Consider the following 18938-nt stretch of genomic DNA (forward strand, 5'->3'; position numbering starts at 1 on the left):
CTTTTGCTTGTGTTCATATTCGGCTTGGCAACAAAACTTCACAATGATATATGCAGCATAGTAGCAAATGCGTTTAGCTAGCACCTTATCGAAACTTAACGAAACATTGACGTTTTGAACGTTGATTTTAGTTAATCATTGTACGGAAAGCATTGTGACATTGCAGGTAATGTGATATCTAAAATATATACCGGTTAGATTTTTTTTTTGTTGTTGTTGGAAGTGATTCCGTTCTTTACACCTTATTTCGTCATTACTTCTTCACATTTGATCATGATGATGATGGTATTTATTATCTTTTTAACGGTTATGAGCTTTATGCTACTGATGACGAAAAATTAAAGTATCGATTATGTTATAATACATTTCAATAAACTGTGAATGATTTCCAGCTCATTTTCTAATTTTAAACTTTGTTTTTCAGAATGAGTGGTGTCGCAGAAAAACAGAAGAAAACCCTTCCTCCTCTGCGAAGTAGAGTGAGGAAGATGGGTGATACCAACCTACCCAATATGAAGGGACAGCTGAGTGCACGACCTGCGGATTCATTCAAATCAAAGAAAATCCGTGGCGAAGTAAGTTAACAAATTAAAATTGAAAAATTCGTTCTCTTAGTTGTTTTTTTCTGCAAAATAAATGATTTCATTTTAAATAATAGAATGACAGAAAATACTTAACATATTCAAAATGACAAATAGAAAGGGGGATATGCAGAGGGAAATGGTGGCTCAGTGGTAGAGCGCCCGCCTCATGAACGGGAGGTCGTGGGTTCGATCCCCGGCCGAGTCATACCAAAGACTTTAAAAATGGGACCTTCTGCCTTCTTGTCAGGCGCTCGACGTATGAGAATGGAGAAGGGTAATAATAACATAATATGTTATGCAGGGCCCGCTGGAAGAACAGCTTACAGCTGAGATTGGCTACCCTAGGAAAATAAGAGTTATTATTATTATTATAAACAGAAAGAAAGGGAGAGAGAGATAAAATTATCAATGTTAAAGTTGTTCATGCATGGTGAATAATGACGACGATGATGATGATGGCGGTGGGGATGATGAAGATGGCGATGAAGATGATGATTATAGTGGTTGTGGTGGTGGTGACGATGGTGATGATGATAATCATTTCGCTGCTGTAACGTGACGGGTTTAGGACATACCAATCTGGTATCTGATAATTTTGTCCCGACAGCACGTGACACTATTGATGAAATTCCTTCAAGAATCATTTGATCTTGAGCCTTCAACCACCCCGGCAGATACGGTCTGTAAACTAAGACTAAAGATGTCAAGTACAGACAACAAGATCAAGTGGATGACAGAACAGCTTAAGGTATAAACTCCAAGCTTGTAGAAATGAATTTAAGAAATTTTGAAATATTTAGAAATAGTCCGGGGGTAATTCGCATTAAACGTTGGATCGAACATGCTTGGGAATCACAAGTAAATGATTTAAGTAGATTTACATTTATTTATTCAACCATTGTTAAAACAAAAAAATGTTACTTCTAAACTTATGAAATTCTATGTAAATTGTTAAGTTGCAATATAATTTTTCAGTACATTTTCAGAAAAACAGAAATTTCGAATAATAGATAAATAAATAAATAAATAAATAAATAGATGAATAAAAAGATAGATAAATAAATAAATACGTAAATAAATGAATGAATGAATAAATAGATAGATAGATAGATAGATAAATAAATAAATAAGTAAATAAATGAATGAATGAATGAATAAATGAATAAATTGAGACTTGTTCTGGAATTATTATTTCTTTTTTATTCAAAGGGGAACGAGGTCCTCTTAAAGACCTGCAAAGACATTGCTGGAGTATCCGGTCATCATTCTCCAGACGGTCTTGCTAATTACTTTAGCTCAACATGGAGCAGACAGCGCCACGTCATAAAAAAGCTTCAGAATAAGATCCAGGTAAAATAACAAAATAAAAATCTATAATTATTTTCTTATATTGATCATAAAAATCATTTCTTAATTTGTGTGTTGTCATCTCAGCTAGAAAGTCAATATCAAGAACAAAAGTGGCGTGATATAGTGTCTTGAGGGGCAAATAAAGGGACATTTGTGAAATAAGGTGGAAAAAAGAAAATCTTGAAGTAACATTTACATTTTAATGAATTTATAAATACTACTGAGCAGAATAAGGCGTAATCATAAATTATTATATTTTAAAACGTTTTTAACGCAATTATGCTATCAGCATTTTAATAATCTTGTAGTGTTTTTTGTTTACTTTTTGTTTACTTTTTAGGAACTGAAAGAGAATGGCCACACTCTTTCAACCGAAGGCCCCATAGAAAATCTTAAAGGGTCTGTCTTGGTAAGAGAGGTTAAAATACTGTTAATTTACCTATAAAGAAAGATAGATAAATAGTTAGATAGATAGATATATAGATAGAAAGAAAGATAGATAAATAGATAGATACACGCTTAAAAATTAAGTGTTGAATCGAACATGGAAAAGTGCTGAAATAAGAAAACCCTATAAAGTGTGATAAATCTTCAGATTGTTCAGCGGTTTTAAAATAATGCAGAAAAAAATAAATGGAAAACACGAATAATGAATCAAACCATTAAGATTTTTAATAAAGATTTCTTTATCCTGTTTTAATAGTTCTCATTATTGAAGACGAATAATTTGTTTTATGAGCAGGATCTTGCTGGAGCGATGGACGTGGACACATCCAACTCAAACATCTCAACCATAGTCAAAGAGATGAAAGACACCTTCACATCAATGAAGAATGACGTCATCAATCTCAAGGACATGGTCAAGGTCAAGAAGGAGGAGATAAAGGTATAAAATATATCTCATTCAAAGAGAGAAAGAGAGAGAGAGAGAGATACATGTATATATTTTGATTTTATAGCGATAACAGACATAATACACATGATGATGTTAATTTATTATGATCATATCGTAAAAACGGATAGTATGATAAATCTAGAAGATAACTTTTGTGATTTTTTTTTCTCTTTTGGCAGAATGTCCAGGATCTTGAGAAGACGAACACCAATCGAATCGTCGAACTCGAGAAAGAAATGGACGATCTCAAGAAAAGGAACAACTATCTGACCCTTGACCTGGAGGTAATATAGTTTTCTTTTTAAAAATACTTACAATATTTACAGCAGAAACAGATAATCAAAATAGTATCAATCAGATTCAGAGACTGCTCTGAAAAATCTCACTCTTCATTAACAATGATTAACTAATAATCTTTTATTTCACAATGATAGCAATCCCAAGAAAAACTCAAGTCAGCTACCAACCTTGTCAGCGATCTGGAACACAAGATCCGTGATCTTCAAATTGGCAACGACAGGAAAGCACTTGAAATCGAGGTGAGAATAACGATTCTTACAAAGGAGGAAAGGCCGAGCCATCTATAATAAGCTTGCGAAATGAATGATATAAACTGTGACAACCCCCCCCCCCAACAAACAAAATGGTGATTTTTCTTGTAGGCCTACGTAAGATGTTTTATTTTAAATCGTTTATGTTTTTGAAAATTTGACTAGTAGATGCTTGATTGTTTATAAAAAAAGAAATGTCTCAAGTTATTATACGGTGGTAGTGAAATATAAATGGATTAATACAGAACATTGAAATTAAATTGTCTCTATCAATTTCATTTCATTTTCAAGGGTTTGCTTCAGCGCTACGAGGAAGCCGGAGAAATTGTTTCAAACCTTCAAACAGAGCTGGATGATACAAAACAACTTAACCAGTTCCTTAATCTACAGATCAAGGTATACATGACATATCAACAATCTTATTATACTGTATAAATGATAACTTAAAAAAACATAAGAAAAGTCGAAAAGAAAACGGGAGAGGCTGTGAAACTGTGAAACTGATGATAAATTCTTAAGCGTTTCTATATAGAAACAATTCACATAATATTTTGTAATGTTATAAAACCCAACTCCTATACAATGACATTTGATAAGTGGAAAATACTATCCTGAATCTCCTGAAAGAAAAACGACACATTAAGTGTAATTAATTATTTCTCCTTTCTGATATTTTTCAGGCATCAGAAAATGCCAAGGTAGACGACGTTGCCAACTGGGAGCAACAAAAGAAGGAACTGGAATCACAACTTGAGGTAAAGATAAACAAACCCACTTTTGTTTGGGATTCTTCTCTTTTATTTCTTTATCTTCGCTTATTCCGTGAATGTTAAATTTTTCACTTCAGAGCCTGACTGAATTAATTCCTACCTATTCAATATCAGCATGCTGTTGCCCTTTTCCCCCCAGAGCCTGCGGACAGCTGAATTTCAGACAAACGCTCAAGTTCTGTCTCTCAAACTGGAACTTGGTGATATGAAAGTTCAGAAAGATGGCGCACTTGAAGCGTTGAAGGTATTTCAGAAATACTGTATTTATTCAGTTTATATGGTATAATAATAAACTTTAGAAATAATGAATCTTGAGTAAATTCTAACGAATTCAGACACACAAAAAAAAGAACAGGGACTATATTTAATTGTGATGAATCATTCGGATCTCATAGATCTTTGTTTTTTTTTCACAATAAAGTAATCTTTAGAAATTAACATTAAATAATAGAATAATAGAAATACATAAAAATTGTTTCCAATTACGAGGCAAAAGCAAGCAACAAGTTGCTGTAATGAAAAATTAAAGACATTAATATCAGGAAATCATAATCTAACTTGACTACAAATTGCTTTATTGTAATGCTAATGAAAGCATATTATTTTAATAAAAAGGCAGGAAACTTTAACAGTTCATCTGAACACTTTCACTTATTATTTTCATCCATCTTTATGTGAATAGAAACTCCAAGTGAACGAGCCTAAAAAAGACAATCATATCTTAGAGCTGGAGAAAGAAATCGCCATCTTGCAGAGAGAAAAACTAGAACTGGAGACAATATTTGAGGTATTATCAAGTAATTCAATTATTTCATGATGGAAGAGATTGAGATAGAAATGAAGAGAAGAGAAAGTAAGAGGTATACGAGAGAGGCGGAGAGAAAAAGAGAGAGAAAAAAAAGAAACAGAGAGGGTGAGAGAGAGAGAGAGGGGGTGAGGGGTTGAATTGAAAATTAATGAATAATAGAGGGAGAAAGGAGTCTATTTATTTATTTATTTATTCTCGAATATTATTTTAAACAGGGTGGCCTTATCAGCAAAAAAAATACAATATAAAAACATAGTAACCGGACATTATATGAGATACAGAAAAAACCCAAAACAATAAAAAAAGGTAAAATATACGAGAATATGTTACGAGAAGAAACAAATGGCAAGATAAATATATAAATATGTGAAATACAAAAATTAAAAGCTGGTTTTCCTGAGGGTTCTGTTATTATTATAAAAAAACCTTGAAAATTAATGAGTGATTGTTAAAAAATAAGAATCAGTAAACAAAAATCAGTAAAAAAATTAGACCCCCAAAAAAGAGAGAAGGAGAGGAAGAGAGAGAGAGAGAGAGAGAGAGAGAGAAGAAAGAAAGAAAGAAAGAAAAAAAGAAAGAAAGAAAAAAGATGAGAGCACCAGATTTATAGATAAAATTCAATTATGCAATTAAAATGCAATTAGATAAATAAAAATCGTAATATGTGATTAATTTTTACTCAATCAACTTCAGAGCCTGAAATCAAAGGACTCCAAGACAGAGCATCCCAAATCTGAGTCACGTGATCACAATACTACAGAGTTCTCTTGGAAGAGCGGTTATGACTTCACAACACCAAAGGTACGTGTACCCAAATAATTTCCATCATTTCATGTATATAAAATTTGATACAAAAAATAACCTGATTTTAATTGAGTATCATTAATAATGAAATGTATTAATAAAACACTGTAACTCTTGTTTCATGTATAGGCTCATGACCGAACAGAGAGTAAAGGTAGCAGCCTTGTTTTGACTTTGGAAAGAAAGATCTCGGATCTGGAACAGGAGAAGAAAGATCTAACTTCACAACTCCAGGTAAAATGGTTTTCTTTTGACTTGTGTAATAGATTGGGTGGTTTAGTTTAGTAGTTAAATAATTAGAATTTAGAATAAGGAATGCATCGTAATAATGACTTGTGTACAATAAGTGAAATGTATGATATTGCCAGTTTCTTGATTTTTTGGGGAGAAATATCTGTTGTTTAGAAATGTAATCACTCCCCCCCCCCCATTAAAAGCAAATTTGATTAAATTGTATCGAAATGCCAATAAGCACTTCGCACTTTTTTCTCTTTCTTTTTAGAACCACCAGGGAAATGATCAAGCCAGCAACAACAATGTGCTGGTAGAAAGAAAAGTCGTTGAGTTGCTCAGACAAAAATCAGAACTAGGTCAACAACTCAAGGTAATCATCCTAACCTATAATTACAATTATAAACATTATTTCCCTCTATACAGCTCTTTTATTTCGTATGTTTTCATTAAAAGTTATTAAATATAAGTGCAAGTATTTTACTATTTTCATATATTATTCAACCTAATAGCTGAGGAAATTTATCTTTTCGCAAAAAAAATAATGTTAAATCGAAAGGTTAAGTCCGTTTATCATAATTTGGTATTAACAAGCTGCAAATCATGACGTCATCATTACTGATTTTCTCTTTTTCTTGTCTCCTTTTAGCGCTTGAATCAAGAGAAAGACAATCTGATCTCACAGCATGAAACTGATATCAACCAGATCGAGAAAAAGAAAGAAAATTTGGCAAAACTCCTCAAGGTATAGCTACGTTTTATTTCCTTTATGCTCACTTTACAGTAGAAAATCAATTCAATATAGACTCTAGATGTGAATTTGTATTTCTATATAAATGGAGAAAGAAGATGGCAATATGTTTTCTAATGACCTACGTTCAGATACAGTAACACTTTAACAACTGCCTTACCGAATTTAGAATAACAGCAAAATTTACTACATAATAGCGGAAAGAAGTGTACATGTAAATTATTTTCATATTTGTTTTTTTTTTTAATGAAAACTTGTTTCCAAACACCTTTAAATCAAATTATTATTTGTTTTATTTCGTCATACAGGGTTTGATCAATCAACGTCATGAATCCATCTCTTTGATTCAGAAATGTGCTGATCAGTATGAAACAACCGATCTCCTACTCAGGCGTACTACGGAACGATTACAAGTAGGCAATCTTTGTTTTAAACTCTCTAGAAAGACACGATTTGAATATAAAACCGAATAAATTATATAACAATAAGGAGAAGAACATGAAAAGAAAAACACACAAAAATAATAACAACGAAGAAGATGCAATATAAATGAGGGGATAAAAACAAAGGGAAAATTGAATGAACTGATAAGAGAAAAATAAATTACGTGTAATAAAAAAGTATAATGAACACTAAAAAGTAATTAAATCATTGTTTTACTGCTTTTACACAGTCCTCATTGCGGGAGAAATCAGATCTTTTTGAAGAAAAACTCCGCAATGAAAGTAAGGTTTCTCATCTCAAATCGGGCCTAAAACATCTCAAGACAAAACTCAAGGTAAGAGTGGAAAAACTGGGAAGTCAAGAAAAAGTATTTATTCTTGATAATGAATATGTGTAATTGAAACATCGTCGTATTAATTACCAACAATATCCGAGCATGATTCTGACCGAAAGGGGGAAAATATCTTTTAACATTAGAATTAGCAAATCTATATAAATGGATAATCAAAAGTACATTTAAACATTACAGTTGATAATAACTTAATCTTATATAGCGCTTTTTCATGAGATCCATGCGAAAGAAAGTACTATTTGATCATTTCAAATCTTAATTTCAGGATGAAAAGGCGAAACATCGAATGACGACCAAGAATATATTTCGCAAGAAGAAGATCACCAACCCAGACGTAACCCAAGAGGTAAAAATCATTCTTAAATTCATTTGTTTTTAGAAAAAAAGGGTATTTGAATTTGAGCATTAGTCAACAGTTATAATCTACAATATATATAAAAATTGAATTGTACCGAAGTTGGCATGTATCGTATTGTAGAAACAAAAGTGGTCTTGTCTCGTCTGTATTATTAGGCGTCATCAGGAAGTTGCCTCATCATTTTCATTTAAATATCAAGCTCTCATTACTAATGATAAGATTTGTATTCGATATCTTACAGTATTTTTGCTATGTAAGTTGAGAATGATAATATAAGCGTTAAAACATGGTAAACAAAGAAATAAAACTAAAATATTTTACAGGATGATGGAAAGATTACAGCCTTGACTCAAGAAATTGAGAAGCTTCAAGAAAAGATCGCTGACTTGAAAACCAAAATGACTGAAATCTCCAAAGAATTGGAACAAAGTCATCAAGAGTGTGAGGTAACTTGAATCATTCTAATATCCATAATCATAATAATGTTGATAATTATTGCCTTTATATTGTGCTTAAGACATGGTAACGACGTGACATTGCTGCGACCTCTCCAAGCACTTTTACAGATAACTTTATAATTACTTGTTAAGATTTTAATTTATGAAATGATATGAAATCGGTATTTATCATTTCGTCAACCAACGACCCAACCAACCAACAACCTACCAATCAATCGATTGATCTTGACTTTGTTTTGTCTTTCCTTTAAAAACCACTTGGTTATTTCATTTCCTTTTTCTTCCTTCAAAACGGATGTTTGTTCATTTACACTTTCCTCATGAATATTCATCATCGAAATCACGTGATGATAATTTTCAGTTTTCGGTTTTGTTGTTTTTAATAGAAGGCAGAGGAAAAGTTCGCCAGGGCATCTCAACAGCGCCAGGAATTAGAAAATCGTTTGGATATCATAAACGAAGAAAAGGGAAAACTTTCTTCTCAACTCGAAGACATCCAGAAGGAAAATAAGGTTAGTTAAAACTGATGACTCCAATCTGCTCGTTAAAAAGATTTGTGAGTTTGAAATATTTTCTCTTTCTTTGAATTATTATTTCTTTCTCTCTCTCTCTTCCTTCCTTCCTTCCTTCTTTCCCTCCCTCCCTCCCTCCCTCCCTCCCTCCCTCCCTCCCTCCCTCCCTCCCTCCCTCCCTCCCTCCCTCCCTCCCTCCCTCCCTCCCTCCCTCCCTCCCTCCCTCCCTCCCTCCCTCCCTCCCTCCCTCCCTCCCTCCCTCCCTCCCTCCCTCCCTCCCTCCCTCCCTCCCTCCCTCCCTCCCTCCCTCCCTCCCCTCCCTCCCTCCCCTCCCCTCCCCTCCCCTCCCCTCCCCTCCCCTCCCCTCCCCTCCCCCCCCTCCCCCCCCTCCCTCCCTCCCTCCCTCCCTCCCTCCCTCCCTCCCTCCCTCCCTCCCTCCCTCCCTCCCTCCCTCCCTCCCTCCCTCCCTCCCTCCCTCCCTCCCTCCCTCCCTCCCTCCCTCCCTCCCTCCCTCCCTCCCTCCCTCCCTCCCTCCCTCCCTCCCTCCCTCCCTCCCTCCCTCCCTCCCTCCCTCCCTCCCTCCCTCCCTCCCTCCCTCCCTCCCTCCCTCCCTCCTTCCCTCCCTCCCTCTTTCCTTCCTTCTTTCTTTATTTCTTTCTTTCTTCCCTCCCTCCTTCCTTCCTTCCTTCCTTCTTTCTTTCTTTCATAGATCAATAGTATCAATTATCACAGGAAAGTTTATATCTTTTGGCCTTTTCCCATGCACTTTCTCTTTCTCCTACAATAATGATATTTTTAAATGTTGTACAAATGATTTGAACAATCAGTTGGTCACCTTTATTCTCAAATTGATTCCACTTCAATCCAATTTTAATTATAGGAACTAACCGATCAGTTGTTCACTCTGAATGAAGAGAAAATAGAGCTCCAATCAAATGCTGATTGTCTGGAAGAAGATAAAAGTGATCTATCTACCCAGCTCAGTGAGGCTCGCAAACAATATCAGGTACTATAATATTGAAGTGTTATTTTCTTATGACAGCCCATAAAATGGAAGAACCTTATATATACATCTTACAAATTCTTTCTGAATGTAGATGACTATGGACAGTTTTTAGAATATCTTCATTTTATTACCACGACTGATAAGCTCACATAAAAATGTGATATAACTAATATCGAAATACTACTGATATTCTCGTCTGTGTGATAATCTTACTAGTAATTTCACTTACTTGATGACAATTATTTTGTATCTTGAGACAAAAGTCAGTTTTCTATCCTTTAAAAATATGTTATTGCTATGTAGATGAAATTTGATATAATTGAAATCTTTATTGATAGGATTTGGAAGAAGGATTTGCGGCTGTATACGCAGAGAAGAAACAACTTCAAGTTCTGAATGTTAGTTTGGAGAAGGAAAGAGACAACATGTCAGCAAGGATCAATGAAAACCATCATCAGGTAAAATTATAAGTTTTACTATTATTTAAAAGTATAACAAAACATTACGTTAAGACAATCCCATTGATTTATCTAATTAAAAAAATTGAACAACATATGAAAAGACTGTTTGCGATGAAAAAATGTTGTCAACATTAACTTTCTTAATTACAAACGGAACGGTCGGTGAATAACACAAACTGCAAATAAAGTACGGTAATCATAGAAGGGTATAAAATATATCTAACATCTACATCTAAAGTAACATGAATCAACAGACAAAATATATGTTTTTATGAAGAAAACTTAATCCATATTCAACGATATTTCAATAACCTTTCTTGAATATCAACCATCATGTATACATGCATATACCTGGAAATGAATTGATTTACATGTATATATTCTTAGGGTCGAGAGCATAGTTTGTCAGATGAGGGTCAAGATCTAGAATGGGACCAAGAGATAGATCTAGACCAGGAACCAATTCAGGACTTCGCACAGGATGACAACCAAGAACTAGAATGGGACCAAGAGATACCAGTCCAGAAACCAAAGCCTTGCTTCACTGAGGAGAGCCAAGATCTAGAATGGGACCAAGAAATAAAATCTGTCCAGAGCAATTCGTACCACTCTCCCTCTAGTAGTTTTGAAATAGAAAGACACGGACCTAAATTCGAACTCAGGAAGAGCCCTCAACAATGTCAGGTACGAGTTATTCTTTTTACTGTATTAGGTTGCTCTAGGATATGTTTGTTTTATAATTGAGATCCAAAACGAACCATGGTAGAATGTTAATATTTTCTTGAACAAAAGGAACACGTAGATGAATTGTGTACCGGATTATTTATGATAATTTTGAAACGAACATTTATTCAGGTTGATCGCCATGATTGTGTCAGATTAAAGAACACGCAATAATATTCATATCCTGTAGGTGCTTGATCAAACATTCCAGAGAAAGAAAACCATCAAGAAACAATCTAGCAATCAGACAGAGAATGGAGACGGTCTGTCGGCTAAAATTCAGGAGGCAAACAACAAATATCAGGTAATAAGTTGTGAAAATTAGTTAATGAAACTAGTAAAGACATTTATTAACATTATAAATATAATTCATTTTCCGTTTGGAGGTAATCAAAATAGTGTTATTATTAAAAAAAACTTGAATGTAATCATTTCTTTTTAAAGTCATATAGAAGGAATGGGAAAAAAGGATGCATAATACTAGTATTGGTTCTAAATCTAATCATGATTTCAAAAATCTGTCACTCTGTCTGATTGTCTTGCATTCACCAATTTTGTTATGGGTTTGCCCTAGGAGCTGGAGCAAGAATGCGAACTGTTGCTAGGTGAGAAGCTCGAGTTTCAAACTCTAGCAGACAGCTTAGCTGAAGATAATTACAAGCTATCATCTCAGATTGGACAAGAGTACGAGGAGAGACGTGTAAGTAAACAAATCACATAGTATGTTTCGATAGATAGATGAAAAAATGAAAATGATGAAAATCCATAATTTATTGTTCGAAATAGCGCCAGATCGAAGAGGCTCTATCCCTTCAATCGTTGAATGCCAAGCAGGGTAGCAGCAATTTCCATCTTTTAACGTCTTTTGGTCTGACGCGGCCTCTAATATTTAACAATTACAATAAATATAGAATTAAGAGGATTCTTGAGTTCATAACCTATCAATACTTCAATCGACATGTAAACCACCATTCGATCTTTATCAATTTATCACTGTATAAAAATAGAGTAACTAATAAGGTCACAACTCTATATATACACCCTGATGCTAATTGGAAGGAAATCTTCCCGCTTTTAAAAGGAAATTTCATATGTGAATAAAGTTCATATCTCATTGATTTTAACAGAATCTAGAAGACAAACTGAATTGTTTAGAGGTAGAAGTTGAAAATCAAGAATTTTCTACAAAGTTGAAGGAAGAAAATTCCACCCTTTCCATCTCACTCGAGTCTGTGCAAAATCAATGCAAGGTATGTATGACCTGTAATTGTAATTATTAGAAAAATCATGTTTCTTAAAACATGATATGATTTTAGTTATAAATATGGATTTTTTTCAATAGTAGTCCTTCTTTTTTGTCTATATTTTGGGGGTTTCATTTAAATTTTTAACTTCCTTTAAGCGATCCTGTTGTGAAAGTTGTTATGTATTTTTTTTAATTTCAGTCAAGCATGAAGCGATGTCAAGGAATTAAATAATGCCTCTCACAAAACGAGAAGTTTTTATTTTCATTTTTTTCAGAAATCGTTCTATTGTAATATCAACACGAAGCATTGTAATGCCTCCGATTAACAAAATATGAAATTCTTGTTTTGATTTTCTCACAAATTGTTTTAATGTACTATTATCAATATGTAGTGTCAGAATACCTCTCAAAGGGCATTCGAGAATTAGCATTAGTTAGCCCTCTTTATTACCGAGATATCGTTTATTTTTGGTAACTTTTTATTTATACCTTCAGCTTAGAAATTATTTCTGCCATTCAGTAAGAAATTCCATAAACAGCATACACTTTCTTATAATATCTGAATCTATTTCATTGTCCCGGCACTGATTACTCATTCTATCCATATTGTGTTACAGGAACTAGAACAAAGAATTGCTGCCGCAGCCCAAGATAAGGAAGAATTCGAAAGAGAAACTCTGAAATGGAAGGAGGAAAAGAGCGATCTACTGGAGCAAATTCAGAATCAGAAACAAAATCAGGTACTTTTCAAGTCATCATTGTGGTCTTTTATGTCTCATAATAAAACTGTTTCAAAATCTACACGATGTGTTTATCTTATTAATACTGAAATGTGGCGCAAGCGTGTCATTCAAGATGATAAATAGTGTCCTTTGCTTGCTTCAAAGATGATTGAGGAAAAAAAGGAAGAAAGATTCCCAGGTTTTTGAAAATAATTGTGATATTATTCATTGATTTCATCAGGTTTAATAAGGCAATATATGATTCAATTGTGGCGTAATTTTAATCAGTACAAGCTTTCTAGTTTAAAAAAATCTTCATCATCATCATCATCTTCATCAATATCCATCTTTTTCTCTTCCTCCTCATCAATCTCTGACCACACCATCATCATATCACTTTACCCATACATATGCGTGGAATTGTCCATGTTCTAATCATACATGTATGTTAAAATGTTGATTATGAATACTTTGATTCAGAAATCCGATTCAAGACGTAAGGTCGCCCTCAAAACATCGGCAATAATCGACCAAGAGATTACCAAAGTACTGGACAGGGAGATTGCACAGATACAGATCCGCAAAGAGCAGAAAAAGTTAGAGACTGCTGAAAGAGATCGTCTGGTGAGGATTATATTCTAAAGTTTTCTTTGACAAATAATTAAATCACGGATTACCACAAAATACCCAAAAAAGTTTTGCCTAAATTAAATCATATTTAATGTCAATATGTAAGATAATCAAAGAAGTACAAACCCAAAGTTGAAGTTTGTTGAATCATTGAAGTATGACTAAAAATGAAAATACACTTTTTTATCTTGAAAGTGATTATGATTCAAAATAAAGTTTGAAACTGGCTGCCATGCATGTTCGTTAGTGCATATTTTTTTTAAAGATTGAAAGTAAATTGAAATACCCATTAATCACTATAGAGTTTCAATTGATTCGTATTTTTCAGGAATTGATGGAGCAAAACAAGGTTGCCATGGAGAAAGTCGAAGAATCAGAAGAACTCAGAATGGAGATCGAAGAGAAGAACGAGACACTTGAGAATGAAATCAAGGTAAATGCTGAATGTGAACTCATATAACATAAATTGTGATGAATATACATTTGTTAAATCAAAAAGATCGTAGTTGAATCAAATCAGACAAATAATCATTAATTTAAACCAAAAGTAACATATTTATTCCATATCTTTTACAGACTTATACAATCGAACAAACTGTAATCATGACAATTTAACAGCGCTAAATGTTAGTGTCATATGATAATGAACATTATTCAATTTTGGAAAACTTTGGCAATTTATAGTTTGTTTCAATGTAAGTATATAAACCTGCTAAGACTATTTTAAAGAATTATTCCTTATCCATAGAGTCTAATTGTTTCTGATATTAGTTTCTAAGAATATTAAATCATTCATGCAATCATGGAAGAGAGAATTAATTGTAAAGAATTAATATTTCAGTTCTATCCTATTCAATTCTGATAAATCTGTTTCTCTTACAGCTGGTTAAGAACGAGATAGAGATTGCCTACTCCAAGTCAGAAGGTTACAAATCTGATATCACCGATCTCAACATTCAGAACAGGAGTCTTCATGACCAAATAGAGCTTCAGAAGAAAAGCTATCAGGTACTAGTAAATCGAACATAATATACATGTACTCCTTTCTGGTGGCGGGGGGGGGGGGGTGGTCTGTACATTGCTGGGAAAATATTTAATGATTTAAACACCTATATCAAAATAGACAGAAATATGCCTCCCCCACTTGGCTTTATTTCTTTAACTAACAAAATTATAGGGAAAATGAAATAAATATGACATTTTCTTAAATATCAAAGTAGTAAATAAATTTTGTGAAACAATTCTTTCCAATCTATGTATACAAATAAGTTATCTGACCCCATGAATATCATAAGGACAAATTGTGGAGGTTAAAGTTCAGAAATACTTAGCAGATTCTTGGAAAATGCAAAGTATAGATGAATGCACATCATTAGGTATTACAACAACACCCTATGTTTGATATAACACCAGATAGTGTCAAACCTGGTGTAAAATGACTGGTGTGGTCACATATATACACTAGTGATGTATAACACCACGGTGTTTAGTTTACAACATCCCAATCTTGTAACTCTTTTCTAGGAGCTAGAGGAGAAAGCATCCACCATGATAGAAATGGTTGATCTTATGGAGACAAAATTATTACAAGCTCAGAATAGACAGAAAGAAGCTGAGGAAGAAATTCAGGTAAGATTATTCTGAGTATTTTGGAATTACTTAAGAAGTCAACGTTAAACTGTGATAAACACCAAATTATCATTTGTTATTTATTGAATAGAAAGGAGCCAAGGAAGTACTTATAAAAAATAGCTTTCCAGAGTGAAAGGGAAAGAGCACACTCTGTTTAATTCCTCAGTTATTGGTGTTTTCCTTTTTCTTCTCCTCTCTTAGAGTATGAAAGCTTCAGTTGCTTCGGCTGCCATTCAACATGGACTTCTTGAATCGGTAGAGGATTCCATCTGTCTTACCGACCTGTTTGTAGCTCTTGATGGCATGAAACAACTCAATGCACATATGAAACGAGAGATTGCAGATTTGAAGAAGACCAAACAAACCTATGTTGAGATGGTATGTTTTACAAGTAGATTAATTAGCCTTCGTATTCAAATTGAAATCATATTGGGTTTATTTGTCTTCGAGTTAATTGAAGACATTGACAAGAGTGAGAGGCTTTATGCTTTCTTGTGGAATATATTACATGTATATGTGCTTCAATACTTGTTATAGCCTGTAACTTCTGAAGGTTTCCATGGCAAAGATGAATGGTGTAGTATAGGTTTCACGGTACACCATATATCTTTCTTGGGCAAGTGTTGGTCCTGATAAGGACCACCCAATCTCTTTGGGTGGTCCTTTTGAGAGTGGGTGGTCTTTTTCAGGACCAACACTTGCCCAAGAAAGATACATGGTGTACCGTTACACCTACATGTACTACATTATTGTTATAGCCTATTTTCTTAAAAATAATATCATTAGATGAGGAATTTAACAAATAGTTGACTTATAGGATACAAAATGAAAAAAGTTACATGCAGTCTAAAATAAAAGCCATAGCATTTGTATATTTTGATTTTCTTTACCCTTCCAGATCAGTCTTACTGGTAAAAGAGACCCTCTTCTTGATTGCGGAGATTCAGCCATTGAAATCAGGTAAATTTATTCATATATTTGAAGGTAAATGTTTATTTTAATCGAAAGAAATAGGACCGGGAACATCTTGGTCAATGTATGTTGGTCCTAGCTAAGTGTGAAAACTCTTGAAGAAATCTTCCTATTAAGTCTTAACCCTGTTCAATTGCATTGCCAAATTGAACGGTATAAAATTGCAAAATATCTAACCCCCCCCCAAAAAAAAATGGAGGGGGACTGAGGTGTTTCTACGACCATACCATGCCGAATATACCAATTCTCGTCCGATAACCAAAGTCAAATATTTACTGATAATTTGGAGAGATGTCTAATGATGATTTCTTTTTTCTTTTTATTTCAGTCCTGGAGAGCGGGAGAGATATCAACTAAAGGAGATGATTGATGATCTAGGATTTCAGATTTGTAAACAAGAAAGTATGATCAAGAAACTCAGATATCAACTCTCAGTGTAAGTAATAACATTCAGCATTTCAAACACTGACAATAAAAAAAAAAACTTACAAATGAATTTCAATCTGAAGAAAAGGAATTGAAGGAAACTATATTCTGTCTGATATTGGTAACATCAGAACAACTGTTTCGAATTGATATCAATATGGACAATATTCTAGAATTTTATTATAAAGGTAAACTCTATTCCAAATTAAAAAGAAATTCAATTGAAGTTTGAAAGATGACTAACATGTGGTTATTATCCCTTCTTCCACAGCTTTCACAAGAATGTACTCCATGAAAAGGAATCTATGTATGACAACATGACTTACATTGACCGAGCTGTGGTTGAGTCCATCCAGACCGATATCGAGATACCAACAATCAAAGCGGAAGACCTTTCATTCCTCGTTGGAGCTGATATTGATGAGGATGATGATCTGATTGGAAAGGGTTCCTTTGGTAAAGTATTCTTAAGAGAGTACCAAGGTGAAGCTGTAGCTGTCAAAGTACCTTACATCAGTGAGGGTGTCAGGGATGAGGATGATCAGAAGAGAATGATTCGAATCAAAGCTGATCATGCCCGTACCACCATGGAAGCCCTCGTCAACATCGCTTTCGCTGATCATCCATCATTCCCAAAGACAGTTGGTGTTGTTGATATCAAAGGTGCTCCATCTCTCATCCTAGAGTTCCTTGGTGATAAGATGACCGGTACAAGCTTCCCTCTCAGTCAGGCCATCAAGTTCCAGATTCCATCTATCTCAAAAGAAAACTGGTTTGCCATCATCATGGACATTATCAGTGGAACGAAAGCCATGCACGAGAAAGGTCTCTTACATAACGATCTAAAAGCTAACAACATTCTCTTACAATGGGACCTGGAGGATCAAAGATGGCATGCTTTCATCATTGACATGGGGAAAGTCTCTACTCAAACCATACCACAAAAGCACAAGCAGTTACCTAAAGAAGAGTTGGAGGGGTACAAACAGGGCATCCTCTTCCCTCATCTGGCTCCAGAGTACATCCTTGATCTGCAACCTATGAGTGTTCAAACTGATATCTATTCCTTAGGCGTGTTGCTGGCTCGGATTGATAAGGTTCTAAGAAGTCGACCTCTTCGTGACCTCGCAGCCCAGATGACCAATGTCAATCCTCGTCTACGACCCTCTTGGAAACTCATCGAGAAGGTCATTACTGTGGCTCAGAAGAGAAACTTCTCATAATTGCATCTCGTGTTTTTATTGTTGTATATATATATATGATTTATATGTGCGATTTAAGATTTTATACTTAAGCATCATGAGAATGATTTGATACTTTTCAATGAAATGAAAAACAAAGTAGAAAAAAATATGGGCCTGATATTTTCAATGAAAGGAAATGAGCAAGCATGAATCAAGCAAAGAACACAACACAAATGTCAAAAGATAATTAGCTATTGCATAACAAAATCCTATTGAGTATATGAAAAAGGTCATTCAAAACTATGAGCAACTGAGCCAGATCAGACAAAAAAATATAAAAGGCCCACATCAGTTTCAAAATTGATAGTCACAATTGACTATGATGGAAAAAAAGATAAAGGGAGAATTGGAGAGAAAGCATCTGGTCATTGAAGTGACTTGCATTTTCTTTAGTACTGTGGACATTTCTTGTCTCAAGTGTACAGGGTTTGGTGTTTCCTAGCTATTACAACCTCTGCGAATCAGTTGAAACCTTCCGTACATTGAACTTAAAACCGTCGATGAGGTAGAAGGTTTCAAGAGATTCGCTAACATCTGTTGAGCGGGAAATATCAGAGATCTGTATGTTTGAGATCAGGAATTATCCCGCGGGAAGGTGAATGGAAGTCACGACCAGATGACTCCGTATACGATCAGGAAACCTTAATGGTGTCGTTATGGAGAATGAACATGGTCTTTGCCTAGAAGGAAATAGAGTAAAAAGTATTAAAATGGAAATTGAGGATAAAAGGCTAGACCAATAGGAAAGATCTCCCATAACTCAAAATGCATGTGAATGTCAAAATGGCACCTGAATATATGACCTACAAATTGAAAGAAGTTGAAGCAAATAGAAAGAATGTTCTTGAATTTATGTCTATGAAAATCAAAATGATTATGACATTGAGATGTTATTCATAATCTCATGAAAAAACTGATAAATGTTACAGTATTATGACACCAAAAAAAATATAGTATATGTTTCTATCATATATTTATGTAGTAATGTAAGTAGTAGAACTAGATAGT

The 18938-nt window shown here is 34.2% G+C and overlaps 2 protein-coding genes across 2 annotated transcripts; both read left to right on the plus strand.

Annotated features, from left to right (window-relative positions):
- Positions 1–425: 425 nt before the first annotated feature.
- LOC135154100 (uncharacterized) lies at positions 426–15300 on the plus strand. Its single transcript, XM_064099333.1, has 27 exons — positions 426–575; positions 1192–1332; positions 1794–1934; positions 2275–2343; positions 2638–2820; positions 3009–3113; positions 3264–3368; positions 3672–3776; positions 4061–4135; positions 4833–4937; positions 5652–5759; positions 5892–5996; positions 6643–6738; positions 7418–7522; positions 7806–7886; positions 8743–8868; positions 9749–9874; positions 10213–10332; positions 10723–11019; positions 11249–11362; positions 11633–11758; positions 12186–12308; positions 12922–13044; positions 13507–13650; positions 13985–14089; positions 14539–14664; positions 15181–15300. The coding sequence occupies exons 1-27, from the start codon at positions 426–428 to the stop codon at positions 15298–15300; spliced, it is 3324 nt and encodes a 1107-aa protein (XP_063955403.1).
- Positions 15301–15492: 192 nt separating this feature from the next.
- Positions 15493–17909, plus strand: LOC129260509 (proto-oncogene serine/threonine-protein kinase mos-like). Its single transcript, XM_054898478.2, has 4 exons — positions 15493–15666; positions 16187–16248; positions 16589–16696; positions 16958–17909. Exons 1-4 carry the CDS (start codon positions 15493–15495, stop codon positions 17907–17909), a joined length of 1296 nt encoding a protein of 431 aa, XP_054754453.2.
- The last annotated feature ends 1029 nt before the right edge of the window (positions 17910–18938 follow it).

This window comes from Lytechinus pictus, chromosome 5 (genome assembly GCF_037042905.1).
Source record: "Lytechinus pictus isolate F3 Inbred chromosome 5, Lp3.0, whole genome shotgun sequence".
Taxonomy (NCBI): Eukaryota; Metazoa; Echinodermata; class Echinoidea; order Temnopleuroida; family Toxopneustidae; genus Lytechinus; species Lytechinus pictus.